Here is a 23,300-nt window from a genome sequence, read left to right as displayed (position 1 = left end):
CCACACACACACACACACCCACCCACCCAGAGCCACACACACCCACTTTGCTCTTCTGAAATGTTGGCATGTATGGTAGTGAGCTGTGTGTGGTGAGTGTGTCTCGTGAGCAGTGTGTGGTTAGCTGTATGTGATGAACTGTATCTCGTGATCCATCGTGGTGTGCATGTGTACATCAGGTGAAAGTGTGACTAACAGAGGGCGGGGGGGCAGTGGAGCGGGAGGGAAGCGTTTAGTCAGGCCACAGCCGTGGGCAGGTGTCAGCGGCTCAGGTTACCTTTGTGACACAGAAAAGACGCCCATGGAACTGTAACCGGCGGGCTGAGACCTGTGCGGATCAAGACGATCGCTTGCCGTGGGCAGCTGCTGCTTTTGTCTGTGGGATGAAACGCGGCCCTTCTCCCCTTACCGGGGACTGCCCCGCAGCTGGGCGTGCGCTCCCACGCGGGTTCCCGCCTGTGACTCCGGTGCCTCGCGCCAGAGGGCCGGCAGGCAGCACTCTGATGATGACAAAATACTATCTGTCTCCTTGAAACGCCGCGCGCCGCTAATGTGCGCCACGCTGGCCTTGTTGATTATGCACACGCTGGGCTGCGCGAGGGTTGTCGACCCTTGGCTGCCGTCCAGCATCAAAGGACATATGCCGAACTCCTCCCCACCCCAAAGGCTCGCTGCTGGTTCCCCTTGCTGACCACTTTTAAGGCCATCATGAATGATGCCGCTGTAGGAAGGTGGATATCTGACTATGGTTGCCCCCAACTTTTTGCCTGGTGTTTTGCTGATTTTTCGACTTAGTTGACCTGGGGCCCTGCTATTCAGGACCCCAGGCCCACTGCTCTCGCTGTAAAATGGATTCCATGTACTCTAGGTACATATCTAATTGGATACTGAGTCACCTTATAAGCCCCTGTACAGTGTACCTTAGGTACCCAGGGCATAGGTGCACTCGGGGGCCTACCAGGGGCTGCAGCATGTATTATGCCACCCCTGGCTGGCCATCCAAATCTGACACAACTGGCTGATCAATCACCTGGGGCAAGGTGGTGTAATCACCCTTTGCTGTAGATATAGTATACCTATTTCTAACCCTAAAATGGACACATATCCTCCTATCAGTCACTCATATGGCAGGCCTTATCAATCCTGAAGGCAGAGTGCTTGGAATTATGTGAGATGGTGCTCTAGCATGAGCTGAGCCTGTTTGCAGCTTGCGGAACCAAGTCCTAATAGCTGTTCCATGATAACGCTATACCATATACTCTTAAGTGCATTATGATCCTCGCGGTCAAATGCTATCTTTGGTATTGCATTATCAAAACATGTCGAGTAAGGTGTCATACGAATTGGAATACTACCCCCTCGCCAATTCTGGCGACGGGGGTAGCATTCCACCCTTCTAGAGGGACACGACATGTATGTAACTGTAAACCCCGGTTAAAGTTAACTCGAGCCTCAGCATCACAAAATGGATGCTGCCACCACAGACACAAGTCTGACCTCCTGCTGCTGGGAGTCCTTCCAGCGAGGGAGGCTTGGACAAAGGGTTTCCTGCCTTGGGAGGTGCTAGCACCACCCCAGACAGGATTTTGTGTATTAGGTAGGAAAGGGCTGAAAGGAATGAGACATGCCTGGGGCACACAAGGTGTCCCTGTGCATACTCCGGTCTAAACCAGTTCCTGGGGCACTCCAGCCCCAGAGCTGGCGCAAGACCGGACAAAGGATAGGGGGTGTAACCACCCCCTCTCCTGGTCCCACCCAGAGGAGGGACCTAGTCGTAGTGCAGCCCCCTTTAGCTGAATAAAGGTAGGAGCTGGTCCAATTCCCCTTTAGATTAATCTTGACAACTTCCACGAAGAACTCTTGACCTTCGCCCTCCTGAATATCAGAAGACTGAAGAATCTCCCCTATGGTCAGGGAGTGACCATCCTGCTTCGCAGGCACCATCAAGCTCCTGTGCGGTTTGCTGCAAGTCCTTCCTTCCCGGAACCAGACGACCCAGCTCGACGAGACCCGGACCTCCAGACTCCTCTGACCTCAACCTACATCCACAGCACAGCTGGGACCCGTGGGTGCGACGAGCAACTTGCAGACGGCCATCTTGAAGAAACCTGCACAACGCTTCCAGCACGACCGCCGAGGGATCCTCGAGTGAGTGCACCGGGGTCTGAGAAGCCCCACACCGACGCAGCTCCTGCACCAAAGATCAGCCCCCCAGCATCCACGTGATCTGCGTTGGGCCCTTTTGCCTGGTTGCTGCTTTTCCTGTTGTCTGGTCACTTGCCGGCTGGCTAGTGACCTCTGAGACGATGATCCGAAGATTCCAACACTGCTGGTCTGGTCCCCCAGACTGGCCCTTGCTTCCTTGTGAAAGAGAAGCACCCCGGACCCTCCTGGTCCGCACCAGACGCCATCTTTGCTCCACCACGTGGCTTGCACTTGCCAAGGCCTATTGACCAGATCGACGATCCAACACCGCCAACAGCAGCAGACTACGTGGGACAGCTCGTGCCTCTAGCCCGGTCGTGAAGAGCAGCTCTTGGTCCGCGCAGCTACAGAGTCCCTTCTTCCATCTGAACGCGGCGACAGCATCTGGTTCCCTCCTGGTTCCAGCACCGTCACTGGCTAGTGACCGAGACACTGTCCCCTTCCCTTTCAGGACTACTTCTTCCTAGTTCCATCCTTGGAACCACCGGACTACTCCACCTGGCCGCCTGCCAGCAACTTCTTGTTTCAGGCATCACCGGGATCAACGCAGCAAACCCGACACCACTTCAGCCCTATGCACCCGCAGCCTGTGGGTTAGGTAACTAAAGCGTCTAGGTGCTGAAGCCAGTGTTCACTATCCTAGTGTTCAGGTCCACTGTTTTTCCTCCATCCAGCCGGGTTTGTCCGGAATCCGTAGCTTTGTAAACTGTAGCATCCATAGATGTTGGTACGCATCCCGCGTGAGAGTTTCCACTCTGCACGTGAGTTCCGTGGGCCTCCTGCTCCTTACTTACCTAGTTTGTAGCGTAGTCCCAGCGATCCTCCAGCCTCTGGATCTCCTTACAGTATTTCCTTTCCTCGCATTCCATTGTTTCAAGTATATGGTTTGTCGTGCCCCTAAGGCACACGTGTAAATATTGTGGTAACTCGTATTTCATTTTTAGTATTGTCATGTGCTTAGCCCTCTGATCTCATAAAGAGTTCAGAGGTGTATGTTAGTTAATAAATATTGTGTTTATTTTCATAACAACCTGTGTGGTGTCCTTTCATTTGGTATTCAAGGGGTTATATGTGGTAAAACAGCTGGCTTCACATGCCAAAAGAGTTTAGCCTAAAGACTGCTCTTGTCCACGCTACTAGTATAGCTGGTCTATAAGGTTGACTTTACAACCAATCACCATAAGGGTTGTTTGGACTGATAAAAGGTGATCACTAGAACTAGTGAGCATCATATATCAGGCCAACTTCTCACAGCCGCCACCTGTCTGTGGCTGACAAGCTGTGCATCTTCAGTATCTTTTGCCATACGCCGAAGCTAGGACTGTGTCAGAGTAAAGGCGAATAAGTGCAAGACAGAAAAAAAAAGATACGGCTAGAGGTGCCCCTTGTGACGGCGAGGACTGGCACACGGACAGCAGGAGTCACGAGGGGTGGGGGGGTGAACAAAGACTCGGACAGCGGGAGGGGGGACGGACAGCGGGATACAACCATGCGGGACCAGGACGATCAAACAAATGAGGAAAAACAGCCATGTAAAAAAATAAATAAATAAGTACACACCCACAGTGGCCACGTCTTCATGACATTGCGAAAAGCCTAAAAATCGCCGGAACGTCCACGAATCTGCTCCGGCTATGACGGACAGATCTGTTTCAATGGCTAGCCACCATTTATGGAGCTAGCCAATGGAACAGAGGGGCGGGACAACACACACCTACTGTAGGCATAAGATTTCGCATGCGCGAAAAGCTGCGCAGTGCGCAGCTTTCGACAGGCGAAACCTAAAAAGCCAAATCTGGCAACGTCACCAAACTTGTGAGAAACTTCACAACAAAACAAGCAAGTCTGTTTGAAGCTTTGACTTTAAGGGGGTGATTTAGGGATCTGCTATGGTATTAAGAACGTGTTAGTTCACTCCCTCCAAACCAAACCTATTATTTTATAGGGGTATTTCTAAAGCAGGGAGCGGGCCATGGGCGGCAGTCGAGCCCCTCACATAGAACAGGGAGTGTGAGCCAGGCAACCTTACAGACAGCTTGCCAAGACGTTTACATTCCATTCTCCCTCAACCAGGAGTACTGTGAAAGCGAGCCACGTGACGTCACAAACTCCTTGAACATGAAGAACACGACCTTGCTTAGCAGACTGCCCGCAACGCAGAAGCTTGTCGATCTATGTTCATGAGCCAAGAGTAATGGAGCATAAAGGCCCTATGCCCCACAGCCTCAGGATCAACCAAGGGCCGAGAGCAGTCACTCCAAGGGGCCGATTCACAAAATCATTTGAGCACAGGGGGCACAGTACTACAGACCTCGTGGGAGAACTCTTAAGTTCCCGTACATGCCTTTGTGAATAGACGCATGCCCTATTAGTAAAGGTGAAAAAAGGGCCCAATCCTTTCAAATTGTACGAACAGTATATAGATATTTCAATTTCGTTCCCATTTTAGACGATTTAGGAGCAATTCACAATGACCGGGCTGCAGGAGCTCTCTTATACGTACTCCTAAACAAGTGCGACTCACCCTCCTACATACTGACCGCGATAAGACTGAGGAGCCAATTCTCAGTGCGTGACCCTTGCCAATTCACTAGACCAACACCCCCCCTTACCGGAGAGGACAAAATCGCAGCACCAGGAGGCAATTCCGTGAACAGTGCGCGCTATAAAAGAAAAATACAATTTTAAAAAACCACACAAGACCCCGCCCTCGTTCATGGTTGGGACTGTGCCACAAGTACATGCAGCTACAGTTGCTTTCAGTAAAGCAAGCAGAGCTTCGGAGTTCCCGTAATTACACCCATTATTACAACGCGCCCAAGCAGAACGTTTGCCCCGCTCCTCTCCCCTTCCACCGAGGGCCCAAACTGCACAATGAGATTATGTGACGGGTGGGGCGGGCAGGGGGTTAGGTAGAAATTTGTAAATCCACAAGAGAATAGGCGAGGTGTGCCCTTGGCCCAGGCAAACGGTGTCCCTGCATTCCTGGTGGAGATAAGCCCACAGGCCCAGTGGGAGGCGCGGCGTCCTGCAAACACCTCACAATGGCCCCCGGGGCTGGCTCACTGGCAGCGCGGGGATTTGGGGAGCCGGGAACATTACTTTGTGTCCGAGGGGAATTCAATTTGCTCTCATTTGCACTCCCTGCTCAATTTCCGTAATCACTCTTTTAAATACCAATGCGGGACAAAGTAAACCCATTAACAGCGTTAACAGACACCTAACGCCGCGTTTAAATAAGAAAGGGGGCAAACAAGAAAAGGAGGAGAAATTAGGATTCCTCCAGCTTTTTATAAACTTGCAAATTACTCCACTGTGGCAATAGCCTTTCCACAAACTGCTTTGCACTTAGATGCTTAGTTAGCAAACGTTTTAGGATGCAAGCCTGACGCTGCACAGCTGGAGTACAGGCTGTGGGTCTGGAAGGGGTAGGGCCTTCAGAGGGTGGACTACTTTTCAAGGGTTGCCTCCCTACTGGGATCACCACCCCCATTCCTGTTGACCTGACCTAGTTAGTACCGTCCTGCTGACCTTGGACAGGAAGTTACCTCAAGTTGGGAGTAGGAACTGACCCTAGCTAGAAGTAAAGCACAGGAGATCTCTGCTGAGGGGAGGGAAGTGAGAAGCAGCCCCCCTGTCCAGTATTGAGGACTAGTTTGACCCTTGAAGAAGTTGGAGGACTGGGGCCCAAAAGCGAGGGATTTCATCTCTACCCCCCTTCTCTGACTGTTGTGCTATCTGCTGCCTTCGCTTAGCTCCTGGCCTCTCACCTGTGTCAAGAGGCGCAGCCAGGGATTACACCCCCTCCACCTGTGAAGCCCGAGGTGAGGAGAGTCAGGGCTCCGGTGGGGTGTTCCGCTCGTCCTGTGGCCCATTGTTGACGGGCCAGGCTGGGGATCGTTGGCGCTGCAGTGGTAGCATGGCCGAGCAAAGCGGGTGGCCAACCGAGCCTGAGGCAGAGCGCTTCTGCGCATTCTCCAAACTGAGACTACTTTCCCTGTCAGGGGGGGCCTAGGATCGCGCAGGGCCAAAGGAAAGCCACTTCCTGCGCAAGTTGTACGGAGCAGCCTCCGTTCGGGGCCGCTACTCTCCTGCGCCTGCGCAGTAGCGCCGCCTGTAAGGAAAACGAGGAAGGCGGCCTGAGGCGGAATTCGGGAGGAGCGAGCTTCGGAGGCCGTCCCAGTGCGCCCTCTCCTCGGGGCTGGCTTGGGTAATTTACGGCCTGGCCCTCGAGGGAGGCGCTGCTGGGAACGAAGGACCCTACTGAGGAGAGCTGAACCTCTGGGCTGGAACAGTGTAAATGTGGGATACTTGTATAGCGCACAGTTACTCTACCCGAGTGTCCCGGCGCTGTAGACCGCTGGGGAACCCGTCCTGGTTTTCCCTGTGAGATGGTCCCTTTTCTGGGTATCTCCAGGGTGAAACCAGGCATCCCTGGCGTCTGTGGGGGGCCGTTGTAGAGATGAGGCAAGCTAATGCCCAGAGTTGCCGAGTGTGCTCCCCGGTCGGAGTAGGCACCGATGCGAGAATTATCAGTCCGCTGACCCTGGTCCAAGACCCTGCCGCGTCGGGAATCGAACCCTGGTCCCGGGCCGTTCTCTGCACTCGGGTCTGCCGCCTCTAACCAGTGAGCCACACCTCTCCACTGTTCAGGGACAGACTTCATTACTGTCTATAACAAGTAAGGAGTGAATTGGGAACTGTTGGGGGTCTGAGGTCTTCCACCTAAAGAGGTTCCGGAAAGGAGTCTTCCCCCATTTCTTCTAATCCCTGACTGGAAGCACAGAGAATAGAGGCGGGAGAAAGTTCTTGGCACCCAGTGGAGAATTGTTGCATAACTTTTTCTTTGCAGAGTTAGGGGGAAGTTCTTCAACCTAACTGGTGTAATGATGCCCTGGTTCTAGTTACCAATGAAATGTCTTCCAATCTGTGCCTCGCATAATAACCAGAGATCGCCTAACAAGGGAATTTCAGTATAGATGTTAATCCTTTGGTTCTTAGAAACCAGGTACAAGAAAACCTCCTCCTGTAAGTGCAATCCATTGTTGTAGGAGGTGCCGATTCTGAGTATTAAGACAGTGCATCCTATGTAAAATCACTGTAGGAAGTTGAAATGCTAAGAGGTTGCTGAACCGGGTACTACTGGTGTTACAGGATATGTTTGGGGAGAACAGGTCAAGATGTACAGTGTATTAAATTGTTGAACTACTGAAGAGAGAGAAAATTTAACAAAGTATTTTTATAAAACAGCTCTTATTTTCCTAAAAAAAAGAATTGGTGTAGTGTCGTTTTTGAGTGGATGGAGGTGATGTTACTGATGGGTGTGACGCAAACTTAGCACATGTACTTTGAAGTTAAGCCTTGCTACTTAGTGCCAAGCTACCCTATGTGACTTGGAGACTCTAGGTCCAACAGGCAGTCTTCTCTTTTCTTGCGCATGCATGGACTTTGAAAATGTCACATCGCCCCTCAAAAGTTAAATAATTTCAGTAGCAACCAAAAAGAGCCATTGTTAATCTTTCAATAGCCACTTCTATTCCCTCAACTTAAATTTAAAAAAAACACAAAGTTAAACCACCAGTCTCTTACCTTTCTTATGTAGAACCTTACGAACATCTCATTGAAGCCAAGTGCTCAAAATAAATCATTAAACTCTAGCTAGCCTGCACTGCAGCACCCCCCCTCCATTCTATTAAGTCTGTTGATATTTGAACTTTTGTCTGTTACAGTGTTATTTACAGGTACAATTTAACTATGTCGTCAGAAATGGCGCATTTGCAAGTAACTTTTCTTACATTTTGAAGCTAGTTCTTGTCTGCTCAGTGATTGGAAGTCTTCGGCCTTAGTTTATTGCTGTGAATGTTTTCTTGACCCTCCGCTTGCTCTCACTGCTTGTAGGGTAAACACACTGCAGTGTCTAAGTTGGCACAGGACGCCTTTTTTAATAAAAATTGCCAGCTACTTGCGCAAACTCCTCCTGATTTTGAGTCCACGCTGACACTCTAACCTAGTTCTCCAGGTCCAACGTCTGCAGGTCTGGCCAGAATGTCACATCCTCTGCCCTCTAATGCTACTTGTAAGAGCTCTAGACAAGATTCCTTGTGATGATCTAGGTTAGGTCTAATTCTACCTATAGGATGGTAACAAGATTCAATAAATGGAAGGGAGAGGAAAATTACTTCTCATCCCATACCAGTGGCCTTGCCGAATTTAAGCTTCCACACTCTAAGGTCAGCAATCCCAATGACCCAAGTATGCAGCCAAATTTAATACTCAACGGTAGAGACTATCAAAGTGTGAAGGGCTTCTGTTTCTATTAAGCAATTTTTTTTTTCAAAAGCAACTTTCACCTTTGTTTTTAGTATATATCACAATCTTATCAGTTAACTGAAATGACCTAACATTTAATGTCACTCACTAAATTGCTATAGCACATTTTATTATCTTAAAACCATTTCCTTTCCATCATAATTTCAAACGTCATTATAAAAAAAATCCAATTAAGTGCAATTAGTGAAATGAAACCACAGTTCTTTGATTTAGTGGTTCATGATCATTTTGGTGATGGTATTAGTTTCAATTCCTCCCAGAAGAATGCAGAATCAGTCCACTTTGTAATAGTTTTTTTTTCTTCAAATCTAAATTCTTCATTTCCTCCCAACCGAAGGAATATAACACAATCCGCAATGTAGGTCAAATTTTCCATGGAGAAAAAGGATAATGCAGAAATGGAGGCAAAAAGTAGTCCAGAACAGTGAATAAAAGAAAAGCCTAAACGTGCGTAACAGTGTAGATTTATATCTGTTTCTTCAGGGCTCACAATACACAGTCAAACATCACATAATACAACTTGTTTGCTGTTGCGGTATTTATTGTGGTCTCTGCACCATTTCATCTCCTTAGAACTTTATCAATACATTCTAATTGTACTCTTAATCTTGAGACCACTCCTCTCACACTGGATTTCAGCCAGCCATATTTAAAATGATCTAGATTAGGCGTGGGGGGAACCCGCCTAATTACAATATTTCATATTATGCAGAAATCTAGAAGTCACTTGAAACGTTGCATTGCGTAGTACTTGTAATTTTTGCATGCAAGAGACTTGTTCGTGCAGAAAATCTCGCCATGAGAACCTCTTTTGCTGGAATCATTGTATCAAGATTTTTTTCCCTTGGAAAGTCACGTGAGATACCAGCAAACAAGATATCGCCTTCAAAGCGTAATTTAACAAAACCAATTTTGAATTTCATGAAACTTCACAGGAAAATAATGGAGTATTTCACCCACCCTTTATCTACATGCTATTTGCGCTGTATAAGTGAGACCAGAACTAGCACGCTCTTTTCAGGTGCACTTAAACACCAGTTGATACATCTATCTTAATCAGTGTAATATATTAGTGATCTTTTTATATATTTAATGAAGTATGGTAATTCTAATGGTTGGTCAAGTTTAACTCACTATTGCTTAATTTGTCTTTTAGAACTAGTTTACTGCGGTCGAAAGCTAAAGGATGCCCAGACTCTTGATTTCTATGGGATCCAGCCTGGGTCTACTATTCATGTGCTCCGCAAATCCTGGCCTGAGCCAGAGGAGATGGCAGGTAAGCAGAAGACTATTCTTGTTGTCTTTGTAGGTTTATTCATGTAACAGAGTTTCAGGATTTTATTAATCCTTTCCTTTTGATCTCCAATATGTCATTGACAAGCCTTCATTATATGGACTGGCTTCCTTCCTTTTTATTTTTAGTGTCAATCAATCGAGACTTTATTTCGGTTTTTGCACAAACCATAAAAGTACATATACATTCATAAGCAATTTAAAAATACAATAATTATAAACACATATAAGATAAAGTGCCAGAAGTGCAAAAGTACGGTGTCATCCTCACAATGGGGAAAAAAAGAACTAATACATTCATCACAAAAGGAGAATAAAAACCATTACTTGTCCATATAATTTCTCAGCCTAACAGTCAATTTTAAAAATTCAGTAATATGGAGAATACTGTCATTGTGCAAAAGTTGTAAGTACATTAAAGCCGGTCTGATCTGAGTAAAATTGATTTTTTTTTAAAAGTTACCAGATAGCGCTTGCGTGGGTATTCATAAAATCGACATAAAAATATAAAATGCAGCATATCCTGCGGAGAATTTCCGTCGCAGCCGCAGGGTGCTGCCAGTTTATTAAAAACATCATTTTTTGGCCTATTCAGTAGATGATGAAAGAGATTTAACGTAAACCTTGTTAACAGGAACTTTTCATGAGAGGTCAGTGAGCCCAACAGGTACGGCTCTGCAGTTTCACATGTTTTCAGCATGACAAATGTTCTCACACTTTGTTTCTGGAGCTCCACTTCTTCCCTCTGGATCTTCCTATCCAAAAGGAAGTCCCGTTTAATTGCCTCCAGATCCCCCTTTATAATCTGACTTGGGTGGTCAAACAGTTCCAAACGACCAAGCCTAGAAAAACTAGATTTCACATATTTTATCCAAGGGGAGCCCATTGCTTTATCCTGGATCATATAGTCCCTCATAATAAAATGTCAGTGGTATATCCTGGTTCTACCACAGTTTTAACCAACAGGTCAACGGGCGTAAGGAGAAAATGTCACTTAAGTATTGCATCCCTAACTCTCCGTGTACTGCAAGATTAGGCGTACCTGTAGGAACGCACAGGATACGCTTCAAGAAAGTTTTCAACAATCTGTAGCTGCTCACCGGCCGCATACCCCCAGATTTCACTGCCGTATGTGGCAGTTGCCACATATTTTGCATTATAAAGTTTCAACATGGCACTGGTAGGTTTTTTCCCCAGTTTCGATGCAAAATTAAAAATGGAGGCATTAACCCTAATCAGTTCCCCCTTTTTGCAAGATGAGGACCCCAGTTAAGTTTGGAATCAAAAAGGACCCCAAGATACGAGAGTGTTTTCGAAATGGGGATTACTACATCGTCAATTTTAAATAAAAAGTTCCTTCTTGGTTGTTGGCCAACTTGCATGATAAAAGATTTCGAGTTGTTGACCATCAGGTCTCTAACAGTCATGAACAGTTTAAATGCATTTAATAAAGCTTGCAGACCCATCTCAGTTCTAGAAATTAAAACCGCATCATCTGCGTATAAAAGTACAGGAATTCCCCGCCTACCGACTCTAGGGCAATCAGCCGGTACATTCTGCAGCACACTATCAAGGTCATTAATATAAAAATTAAAAAGGAAGGGGGCCAAGATACAACCTTGGCGAACACCCTTTCTGATGTCAAAGTTATTTGTTGTGCTCAGATCTTGGGAGTATCTCACGTTTGCTCGAGTATTACTATGTTAATCAACAAGAAAGTTGACAATAACACCATCTACACCTTTCGCCCTCATGGAATGCCAGAGCTTTCCCCTGTTTACACAGTCGAAAGCTGAGGACAAGTCCATGAAGGCGAGGTGGATGGTGCTCCTTTGAGCCACAGTGTACTTGCTTAATATTAGAAAAAGGTTAAGACACTGGGTTACTGTTGAACGGCCACTACAAAAACCATACTGCGAGATGGACATAATATTATTTTCCAACGCCCAGTCAGAAAGTCTCTGTAGTAGGATTCTTCCTACGATTTTAACCATAGTCTATTAATGAAATAGGCCTATAACAATGTGGGCTGCCTTTGTCCCCCTTCTTGAAGACCGGGACAATCATAGAGACACCCCATGATTGTGGACAGCCATGTTTCACCGCAGTGTTAAAAACAGACTCTAATATAGGTGCCCAAAAGCTTGGTTCAGACTTTAATAAGTCTGGAGGAATCCCATCGGGAATCTAATCATTTGTCCATTATTGCAAGGGGCAGGGTTGGGCATATCGTCCATCAAGCAGCAGTATAATTGCTTAAAGTGTACTTCCCACTCCTCCTTTGATATGTGGCATTCCAGACCGTCACCCGCTACCTGTATCAGGAACGGTTGCTTCATTACTGCCCAGAATCTGCAGCTACACCGCAAAGTAGTAGGGTCAAGGATCTCTCTCCATGCCTCCTCTCTTAGGAAATCCTTATGTTTAGCAATGGTAGATTTATACTCTTTACGGCATAATTGAACTGTCGCCTTTATTCTTGGTTTAACTGCTAGTGCCAACCTAGCTGCTTTAGAGCAATCTCTGTTGAACCACTTTGGTCCCACAGTCTCTAATTTCTTTGCTGGAACCGACAACAGCGGTGTCACCTTGTCCGATATACTTTGGAAGGCTATAAGAACCTGTGTCCCTTCTTGCATGCAAACCATAATTTCATCTGCGCAGATGGCTTTAATGTCTTTGTACAACAAGTCTGGGGTGATCTTAGACCATCTAAGCCGACGTCTCCCATCAGTTATGCTCACCCTGCCAGAGAGAAGATTTGAGCGTTCATTAGCTGTCCAGGGACCCCTCAAATGTACAGTGAGCGGGTTATGGTCACTGAATTCACTGTCTTCGATAGCGAAAGAGTCCACAAAGAACTGCATTGAGGATGTTACTAAAACATAATCAATAAAAGTTCCCCTTTCATGGCCCTTGGAAGTCGGGATCTCCAAACACTTGGTAGGATACGTCAGTGCCATGGTCAGCGATAGATCCAGATCGCTCAATAGGTCATTAAAATGTTCCCCCTATTGGAGTTCTGGACTTTTTGGTTCCGTCCAGAGGTGTCAGGGATAACACCCGAAGACCCCGGAGTTCTACCTGTCTCGGTGCACAAAATAAACAGAAACACGGGCTTCTCGATGGTGGCGTCAAAGACCAAAGGTTTATTACTGCAGGGACACAGAAGTCACAGAAACTACACACGGGCAGTGTCTAGGAGCCTGTTCGATTTGTACAAAGAGGGTTGCTCCTTATATACTAAAAATTGGGCTTGAGGCAAATTCTTTACATGTTAGTATATTCCCAAACCTTTGTGTCCTAAACAATAAATATTTGGCGTTGCACAGGAATCGTCGACAAAATCTGATGTCAAAACATTACGAACGAGGGGTTCCCACTTTTCCATCATAATCTCATGTCAACTTTTCATTCAAGACCCGGACCGCCTCATCGTAAATTTCATTACCTCCCCCTAATAAAGGCCCAGAAGGAAAGGAGCAGAGCCAGGTGCAGAAGATAGAAAAGCAGGATATGAGATGTTTGTGGGTCGTAAATGGGCAAGGCTACCAGCTTCGGCCGCCTAATCATGATCAGGCCAACGAACACGAGAACCAGTATAGCAGGACTAGCCTCGGGCAGAGGAGGCAGCTTCTGTCGAGTCATGCAGCCATGGCGTGTTCTGTTCTAAGGTGCACGTGTCACTAGAGAGGTGAATCTCCGGCTAAAGCCTACGTGTCCTTAATCGAAATGAAGTAATCAGAGGTCATTGCGTGTCCATTGTCTGTGAGGGCAAGAAACACAAAATGGCTGCCATAATCTAAGATGGATGCCATGGGTAGATCAGAAATGTGTTTGTAACAGGAGTACTCTTACTCGTAGCATAGCGAAAACACCAGGATATGCTAAATGGACCATTTGCGGTTCGCTGATACCAAAATTATGTATTTACGACAATGCTGAAAACACGGGTTCAAATCGTCACGGAACCTCAGACCCTCCTTTTGCCCTTACATAGGCAATTACTCAGTCTATGTCAGAGTCTAATTCTATGCTCATCAGGTCAGTGACATGCTGTTGTATCATCATCCTCTCTCGTGCCTTTTCTCCAAACACAGGTGGTTTTCTGAAACAGGTTGCAGCACAGAGACTACACAAAGCTGGACCACACTGGATAATCAGGCAGCATGAGAATAGGAATACTAAGATGACACCAATGACCATCAGAACCTTCCATCCCCACGCTGATATCAGAGTCCAAAACCACTCCATGAAGGACCAGTTTCCCTTGTATACGTGTATAGAGTCGGAAATCTTGTGTAGCTTAGAGATCGCCTCATAGACTGTTGGAGCGTTATTGGGAATAAAGACACAGCAGCTCGATTGGATCATTCTGCATACCCCACCTCGATCTGAAAGTATTACGTCTAGAACCATACGGTTCTGCAACGTCATGAGTCGATCCGCCTGAAGCTCAGCTGTCAAGTTGCTAAGGGCACCAGCAGTTTCGGTAATAGTAGATTCAACTACCCATGTTAGCTGACGTATATTTCTACTATTGGCCATAGGCCCCCAGAACGGAAGGAAACCTTTGAAGAAGTCTCCAGCTTCCTGACGAGCGGTATCTTCCTTGCTGAAAACACCTCGTGCTACTCTGGTCTTGTGATAGTCTGAAGAAGCAGTGTACGTTGGAGGCAATAGTCGAGCAATATAACATGAACCTGAAAAGTCAGCAGGCAACCATGTATACGCTCTGTCTTGACAAATGAAGTAGGTACCCCTAGCAGTAAGAAAGGCAGGGGAAGAGTTAGACGGAAACACGTAAGTCTCAACGCACTCACTCCTCCCCAGCTGAGCTCTCGGATTTCTCCCATTTCCTTGCAAACAGACCTGACCTCGGTGAGGCACGACCCAGACTGGAGTGGAGCTTTTACGCTTGGTTTCTCCCAAACTAAGGCGATACTCTGTAGAATTCCAACTCAAATATACCCGTAATTCATCTCTAGGTTAAGATGGAGTATTATTGACGTCTTTTATCATGTCAATAATTCCCTGGACTAAAGCTTTGTTTGCAGAGTTGAATTTAGTGGAACGTGGTGGACGCGGAGGATAGGTCTCAAGGGCATAGGCAAAAATGGTCTGAAAGGCCTGAAATGATCCATTATAGCTAAAAGGCAAAACCAGATAGGGAATGCCTTTATCCATAGTGTGGGGTATCAAGCCACACACCCAGCAGTCTGTAGTGTTGACTACCAGTTGGTGTTGGTGCAAGAGTTGTACAAATGTGTTATTGATAAACTCTGAGCGTCGAGCTTGTTCGTGTTCAGGAAATGAGTGAAAAGAATGCATAGAAGAAACAGTAGAAGTAGCAGGATCAAGGGGAGGTACTGTAGTTACCGGCATAAAAATTAAATTCACACCAAAAACGATTCCACCCACCAACGTTATCAAAACAATTAAAAATGTAATGGCACATTGCATCAGAAAACATTTGCTATGAAGAATTCTGTAAAGTCTATTTCTGCGCACATAAATTACATTTTCTCGTTGCAGCTCAGGAAGCTCCATCTTCTACAATCCGCTCGCGACCACTGATGATGTGTACGTAGATGAAAAAGCCTCTATCAGCCCTGGGAGTTCCCAGAACTAACAGAAAGATCGACCTTGTGTCTGACCCCCGCAGATTCAACTAGGCACACAGCCACGACCCTACGGCTACCCAGACGGCAAGGCAATTTTAAAACAACAAAACAATAGCAAAGTTCCTGGCTGGAGGCAAAGTGTCAAAATTTCAAATGTGTAAAATAGGCAGTTTCCTGCTTTATTTGTCCATTTTGCGAGACCGTAAATTATATCTCAGTTTTGCAGGAGTTGTTTGATCTGGAAACAGTGTATTTTCAACAGACGTTGCAATGTTTAAGTTCGCAGATGGCAAAGTTTCTTCTGATGCAGAGGACAAATGTTCAGAATTCAAAGGAGTAATTTCAGGAGGAGAGCCAGAGTTTGATGTGTCAGTTATTAGTTCGGCATCGCTGAAAGGGATAAACCTAGAAATCTGTTCAAACTCAGAGGCACCGATTCCCTTCTTCACCAAGTTATCGTAAGGAAGTGGCAGGGGCACACGTTTGACGTGCGTCGTGTGAATCCAGTTCTTCCGACCGGCCACACGAATAGCAGTTCTCGTTGTTAGCAGCACCTGGTATGGGCCGACGAATCTGGGTTGAAGATTTTTCGTTCTTGCAAAATTCCTGATGACAACGTGATCCCCTGGTTTCAGCTGATGACCTGGACTCTCCGGTGGCTTTGGCAATGCATCGAAAACCTGTTGGTGAATAAGACTCAATTTAGCAGTCAAGTCGTAAAGGTAATCAATCAACATTGGATATTCCAGAGAACAGAATTCTTTTGGCCTTGGCACTCCCCAAACATTAGCGGGACGACCAAAAACTATTTCATAAGGACTAAGCCCTACTCTAGAATGTACAGTTAATCTCGTGGATAACAAAGCCAAGGGTAGTGCATCTGGCCAGGACAAACCCGTGGATGCCTGTATTTTAGCAAGTTTTAGTTTGAGGGTGCCATTGTAACCCTCAACTAAACCAGCAGACTGGGGATGGTTCGCACTGTGGAACTTTTGCTTGATCCCTAGACCGGCACACACACTCTGCATAACTTTCCCTACGAACTCACTTCCGTTATCTGACCATACAATCCGTGGCATTCCATACCTAGGGAAGTATTCTTTGAGAAGAATTTTGGCAGTTGACAAGGCAGTGTTGTCCTTCAGTGGATATGCTTCGATCCATCTGGAGAAAGCACAAACTACCACTAGGACGTATTTTAGGTTGTTGCAACGATCCATGTGAATGAAGTCTAACTGGATCACTTCAAAGGGGCAAGAAGGAGGAGCGAAGTGACCAGCAGGTGTAGGGATTCCCTTGCCAGGATTATGCATCAGGCATACCATGCAATTTTTCACCACTCTCTCTGCACACTTACTAATCCCATCATTCTTCCAGACTGGAGCCAACATCTTACAGATCCCTTTAGAACTAATATGCGCTGCTCCATGTGCCATCGTCACTACTGCAAGCACATACGCATCAGGTAACATCCAACGCTGTTGTTCCGACAAATCAATCCAACACCCACTTGAGTCCAATTTACCCGTACTCTCTTTCCATGCAAGCTTTTCCTCCTCATTCGCCTCCTTCTGAATTTCTTTCACGCTTTCCACCGTGTCCTCACACATTCCAGACTCAGAAATCCATCTTGTAGACGTAGCAACATACATTCTACTCATCATATTCCTAGCTGTCTGTTTAGCGGTCTCATCAGCAAAAGCATTCCCACGACCAACATCATCCGTGATTGCTTTATGAGCACTGCATTTCACAATCGCAATTTCAGTCGGCAAGGTTAGAGATTCCAACAAGTCGTTAACTAGTTGACCATGTTGAATCTTAGTCCCATGGGACGTAATGAAACCTCTCTTTCCACAAACGGCCAAAACTATGGGCCACGCCGAACGCGTACTGACTATCTGTGAACACATTCACTCTCTTTCCCTTAGCTAAAACACACGCTCTTGTTAGCGCAATTAATTCCGCAGCTTGGGCAGAATTCTGACTCACTCTTGCGGTCTCCACAATCGTACTCAAAGTCGTTACTGCATAGGCAGCAGTCACATCACCATTCTCCAATTTAAAGCAAGACCCATCAACATACAACGTGCCATCTGGATCTGACAACGGAGTGTCTTTTAAATCAATTCGTCCTTTTGTCTCTTCCTCAGTTCTGAAACAACAATCATGGGGTTCAGAATCACTCGACTCCTGATTAGTCGGCAACAATGTTGCTGGATTCAATACATTGCATCTTTTGATCTGAATATGACTTGCTAGCAGTGTCAGCTCGTAGCCAGATAATCTAGCACTGGTAAGGTGTTGCGTCTTAGTCCGATTCATGAGTGTGTCCACAGCATGAGGAACCATGACCACTAGCATGTTATTCATCACCAAACCAGCAGATTGTCGAATTGAAGCTGCAGCTGCTGCTGTAGCTCTCAAACAACTAGGCAACGCCCTAGCTACCGGATCTAGTGTTGATGAAAAATACGCACAAGGGCGTTGTTTATCACCAAATCTCTGTGTCAGAACACTCAACGCGCAACCTTCTCTCTCGTGAACATAGAGCGTGAATGGCTTGCTGTAATCGGGTGTACCCAATACAGGAGCTGAACATAGTGCATTTCGTAACTCAGAAAAACTCTCCTGACATTCAGCAGACCATGGCACCGGACTCGGAACATTTTTCCCAGTCAAAGCTACCAATGGTTATGCTAAAAGAGAAAAATTTGGGATCCATTGCCTACAGTATGAGGTAATACCTAAAAAGGCACGTAATTCTCTCTGTGTGCGAGGAACATTCATCTGTGTAATTGCTTTTATTCTCTCTGGGGTCAACTTCCTTCCTTCCTTTGACAAGAGATGACCTAGGTAGGTTACTTCTTGGCAACAATATTGCATTTTCGAAGGTGACACCTTGTGATTCAAATTGGACAAATGATGCAATAAGGAAATTGTAGCTGCTTTGCAAGTTTCCTTGTCATCGGCAGCCACTAGAAGATCATCTACATACTGCACTAAAGCAGAACCAGGAGGAAGTACGAAGGAATCTAACTGACTTTTTAATGCCTGACTGTAAATGGATGGGCTCTCACAATAGCCTTGTGGAGCACGTTTAAATCTGAAGCTTCGACCTCCTAGAGAGAAGCCGAAAATATCTCTGCTTTCCTCGGCTATCGGAATGCTGAAAAAGGCATTCTTCAAGTCGATAACTGAAAACCATGTGGCTGTTGCAGGAATCAACGTTAACAATGCAGTGATGTCTGGAACCACAGGAAACTGTGGAATCACAATTTTATTAACCTCTGAGATCGATAACAAACCTATATACTGGAGGTTTTGAAGGATCCGCTTCAAAATTGGCAATACAGGACTGTTACAGACATTTCCTCTAGTTTCTTCAACCACGCCTTTCTTAATCAAATCTTGCACAATCAATAAAAGTGCACGTTCACCTTCACTAGAGATTTTGTATTGAGGAATTCGTGGAAATTTTACATTTGCTTTCAAAGTGATTACATATGGTGGAATTTCTAAAAGACCTACATCGTTAGGACCAGTCGCCCAAAGAGTATCAGGGAGAGAACGCAGCTCTGGTGGGAGCGCATCCATCGACAAGTACATTGGAGAGGTGATTCTTCTACCCAATGTAAGCTGTACTTCTTCCGGAGAACAGTACAATGTCGCATATAGTCGTTTTAATAAGTCTAAACCAAGCAGATTTTCATTACAACCTGTCGTCAAAATCAAAGGTGCTTTCAATTGACGGGGTCCAACAGAAATAGACAAAGGACCAGATACAGGGTTGTAAACAGGGGCGCCTGAAAAACCTACAGAAACATTTGTTAAGCCAGACAAAGGTGCTCCAGGGAGTTTCTCATGTATGATAGAACTTTTTGCTGCACCAGTATCCAACAGAAACGGTTCGACTACACCTGATGTTGCTACTGCGACATAAGGCCCACTCTGATCCACTGGAACTGATACTACTCCCTCTCTTTGTCTATGGCTGTCCTAGTACTCCGTTTGCTGAAATCCCTCATCAACTTCACAATAGTCTTCAACGTGGTACTGTTGAGATCTATTTTGTTGGGCAGACTGTCCATTTCGCTGATCAAAATGATTAGAAGGGCGATCATTCGTTTGTGGAGGCATAGCACCTCGTCCTCGACCCCTAGAATTTTGCACAAGACCACCACGACCTCTTTGAGCTGCTGCAGCGTTATTCTGTGCTAAGACTGGACACTCATTCTTATAATGACCTTCTTTCTTACAATATGCACATTGATTCCACTGGTATTGCGGTCTCTGAGAACCATAAACTGTCCTTTGATATGACCCTTGCTGTGTATTAGTCTGGTTCGTGCGAGGCGGATATGCTTGCTGTAAAAGAACTTTAGTTTTTAAATCTTTCGTCTTTTTCTCTGACTTTTCCTTCTCCTCTTTATCCCTGTTTTCATAGTACTGGGCAGTCGCAAGAATTTGCGCAGTCGTAGAGACAGCCCACGCACTCTCGGAATCTTTTAATTTATTACTAAGTTCTGGCAACAAATTGTGTACAAATTTATCAACGAATAGTCTCTGTCCTCCTTCTGTGCTCATATCCTGACCACTGTGATCTACAAAAGTCTCTTCGAACCTTGTGACAAAGTCGGAGACACTTTCGTCTTTCTTTTGCCTGCATGCGGACAACTTGTCCCAGTTAACGCGCAATGCTGGCATCAGAGTCTTCATTAAGTCAATTATTCTACCTGGTAGGTTAGCAATTAGAGGTTCGGGTTTGGAACCACCTATTTGCGGACCATCTGCCGCAATTATAGCTGCCCAATCACCACCTAGAGCAACTGGATGATTTTCTTTACGAATTTTAGCCCAAATTGGTTGCGGAACTACATTCCCAAATAACATGTCAATGTCCGCTAGATTCATCACACAAGCCTCAACTGTCTGTGCTAACTCCTTATAATATCCGGCTGGATTTTTACGCGGATCTGGCAAGGCCTGTTTCACTGCTAACACTTCGGCTCGCTTCCACGGAATGTGTATCCACACTCTTTGGAATTGCGCCGGAGCGGCAACAACACCATTGACAGCATCAGCTTGTACAGCTTCGCGCCAAATTGGAGGAACCTCCCTCATTGGATATTGGCGATTCTGCTTAGTACTACTCTTCTCTAACTCCCTTGGTGAACGAAGTGATGGATCATTCCTATAACTTAAAATTAGTTCCATCGCTTCTTTTATATCCTGACCAACTATCATACCAGCAGCAAACTCTTTTTGAACACTAATTAATTCTTCTAAATTCGATTCAGAGCCATCTTCTAATTCCTCACGTAAAAGGGAGCACATTTCGTCGAACACATATCGTTGTTTTGGTTCTTTCCATTGCATAAATGTATCTAATACATCTCTAGTACTATATCTCCTACTCTTCGAAATCCATCTAAGAGCTGTGGAATCTAATATTCCCCGTTCTTCAGTACTGGGAAGCTGACTGCGTCTCTGTACAGAGTCAGAAGTAGGAGTCTTAATCAGAGTTTTATAGAAGGGAGATAGAATATTCGATACAGAATCAGTGATTCTCCTACGAACAGAAAGTGGAGTCATAATACTGGCAGAAGCAGAGAACACAGTAGCAGTTGGGACAGATAGATCAGGAACAGTTGGAGTAGCAGGCAGAGTAGCCTGTGAACTAGCAGGTGTAAGTGATACAGGTATAGGCAACGAAGCTGGCAACCCTGGAAGAGGGGGTGCCGAAGGAACATTAACATTGACAACAGGAGGTACAGGAGCTTGATTCTGAGGGGCAGGAGCAGGAATACCAGGTTGTCCAGCAACCGGTTATTGAACATTCGGTACAGGTGGAGCCGTAGCACCCTGTGCATACGGTGGGGGTGACCGTAACAAGTAAGACAATAGAGGATCATTTTCGGGGTCATCTACTATCTTAGCTGTACTCGATGGCAAGGCAGGATAGCACTTGTCTATCGCTAAATTACGCTCTCTATTGGCCACCATTGCTTTCTCGAATTCGTTGACTTGCAGCTGCTTAGCAGACTGCTCTAAAGTCAACTCTTGCTCTTTCTGTTCTTTCTTCAACTTTTTAATTTCTCTCTGTTTAGATTCTTTTCGCCAATAACGAAGAGAATCAAACATTGCCGGCCGGGCTTTCTTTTTGAACAATTTCGTTTCTAAATTATCAATAACTTGGGGTTCAAAACTACCATGCAGTGGCCAACTAAGGACACCGTCTTTTTCTGTATATCGGACCCATACCTCATTATAAGATATAGGACCCACTCCAAACTTACAATATAGATCATAAAGAGGAGTTCCGATCGGAGGAACCAGACATGAGTCTTCCAACCGGGAATCACTGTTGCAACCAAAACACGACAACATACAATTTTTCCGACTTACCATTTTATAACCCGGAACACAGAATGAACAAACACAAACAAAAATGTGCACTCGAACCAAGAACTTAGGCCTACCAAAAGCGAACAAATGTATCGATACCCAAACTAAACCAATAGATTATCGTAACTAGAACAACCAGTGATAATCTTACGAAACCAAACCAAGAACTAAAAGGATCTTATCCAAACAGGAACAACCCTTACGAAGTAACCAACTAGCAACCACTTAATACTTAACTGAGGCACTGAAGACGTCACCAAGGAGAAACCCGTCACGTCTCGCCGTACTAAGGACTGCACCTCGGGTCCAAGACAGGGCGACGGTCAAGGCAACGGACCACTGCAGCCGTCCTGAACGGGAACCCTTGTGTAAGAGAACGTCGGGCCACTTTTGCGATATGCCGGGATCGATGAAGTGGGGCGCCTCCCTCAGGAATCTTCACACGAAGCTTCTCGAACTCTTCAGGCTTTTGGACCGGTACCGAATGACGTCGCCCCACGTCGGGCGCCAATTGGAGTTCTGGACTTTTTGGTTCCGTCCAGAGGTGTCAGGGATAACACCCGAAGACCCCGGAGTTCTACCTGTCTCGTGCACAAAATAAACAGAAACACGGGCTTCTCGATGGTGGCGTCAAAGACCAAAGGTTTATTACTGCAGGGACACAGAAGTCACAGAAACTACACACGGGCAGTGTCTAGGAGCCTGTTCGATTTGTACAAATAGGGTTGCTCCTTATATACTAAAAATTGGGCTTGAGGCAAATTCTTTACATGTTAGTATATTCCCAAACCTTTGTGTCCTAAACAATAAATATTTGGCGTTGCACAGGAATCGTCGACAAAATCTGATGTCAAAACATTACGAACGAGGGGTTCCCACTTTTCCATCATAATCTCATGTCAACTTTTCATTCAAGACCCGGACCGCCTCATCGTAAATTTCGTTACCTCCCCTAATAAAGGCCCAGAAGGAAAGGAGCAGAGCCAGGTGCAGAAGATAGAAAAGCAGGATAAGAGATGTTTGTGGGTCGTAAATGGGCAAGGCTACCAGCTTCGGCCGCCTAATCATGATCAGGCCAACGAACACGAGAACCAGTATAGCAGGACTAGCCTCGGGCAGAGGAGGCAGCTTCTGTCGAGTCATGCAGCCATGGCGTGTTCTGTTCTAAGGTGCACGTGTCACTAGAGAGGTGAATCTCCGGCTAAAGCCTACGTGTCCTTAATCGAAATGAAGTAATCAGAGGTCATTGCGTGTCCATTGTCTATGTGAGGGCAAGAAACACAAAATGGCTGCCATAATCTAAGATGGATGCCATGGGTAGATCAGAAATATGTTTGTAACAGGAGTACTCTTACTCGTAGCATAGCGAAAACACCAGGATATGCTAAATGGACCATTTGCGGTTCGCTGATACCAAAATTATGTATTTACGACTATGCT

At 45.9% G+C, this 23,300-nt stretch overlaps 1 protein-coding gene across 2 annotated transcripts in view; it reads left to right on the top strand.

Moving 5' to 3' along the window:
• Positions 1-23,300, top strand: part of UBL7 (ubiquitin like 7) — a 177,630-nt gene that overhangs the window by 77,662 nt on the left and 76,668 nt on the right. For both annotated transcript variants that reach the window (XM_086959281.1, XM_086959282.1), the window contains exon 3: positions 9,692-9,811. In XM_086959281.1, the coding sequence (XP_086815407.1) occupies positions 9,692-9,811 (120 nt within the window). The remainder of the gene's footprint in view (positions 1-9,691; positions 9,812-23,300) is intronic.

Source organism: Lissotriton vulgaris, chromosome 2_2 (assembly GCF_964263255.1).
Source record: "Lissotriton vulgaris chromosome 2_2, aLisVul1.2, whole genome shotgun sequence".
Taxonomy (NCBI): Eukaryota; Metazoa; Chordata; class Amphibia; order Caudata; family Salamandridae; genus Lissotriton; species Lissotriton vulgaris.
Note: the sequence above shows the minus strand (reverse complement) of the source record. Positions and strands in the feature narration are given on the sequence as shown.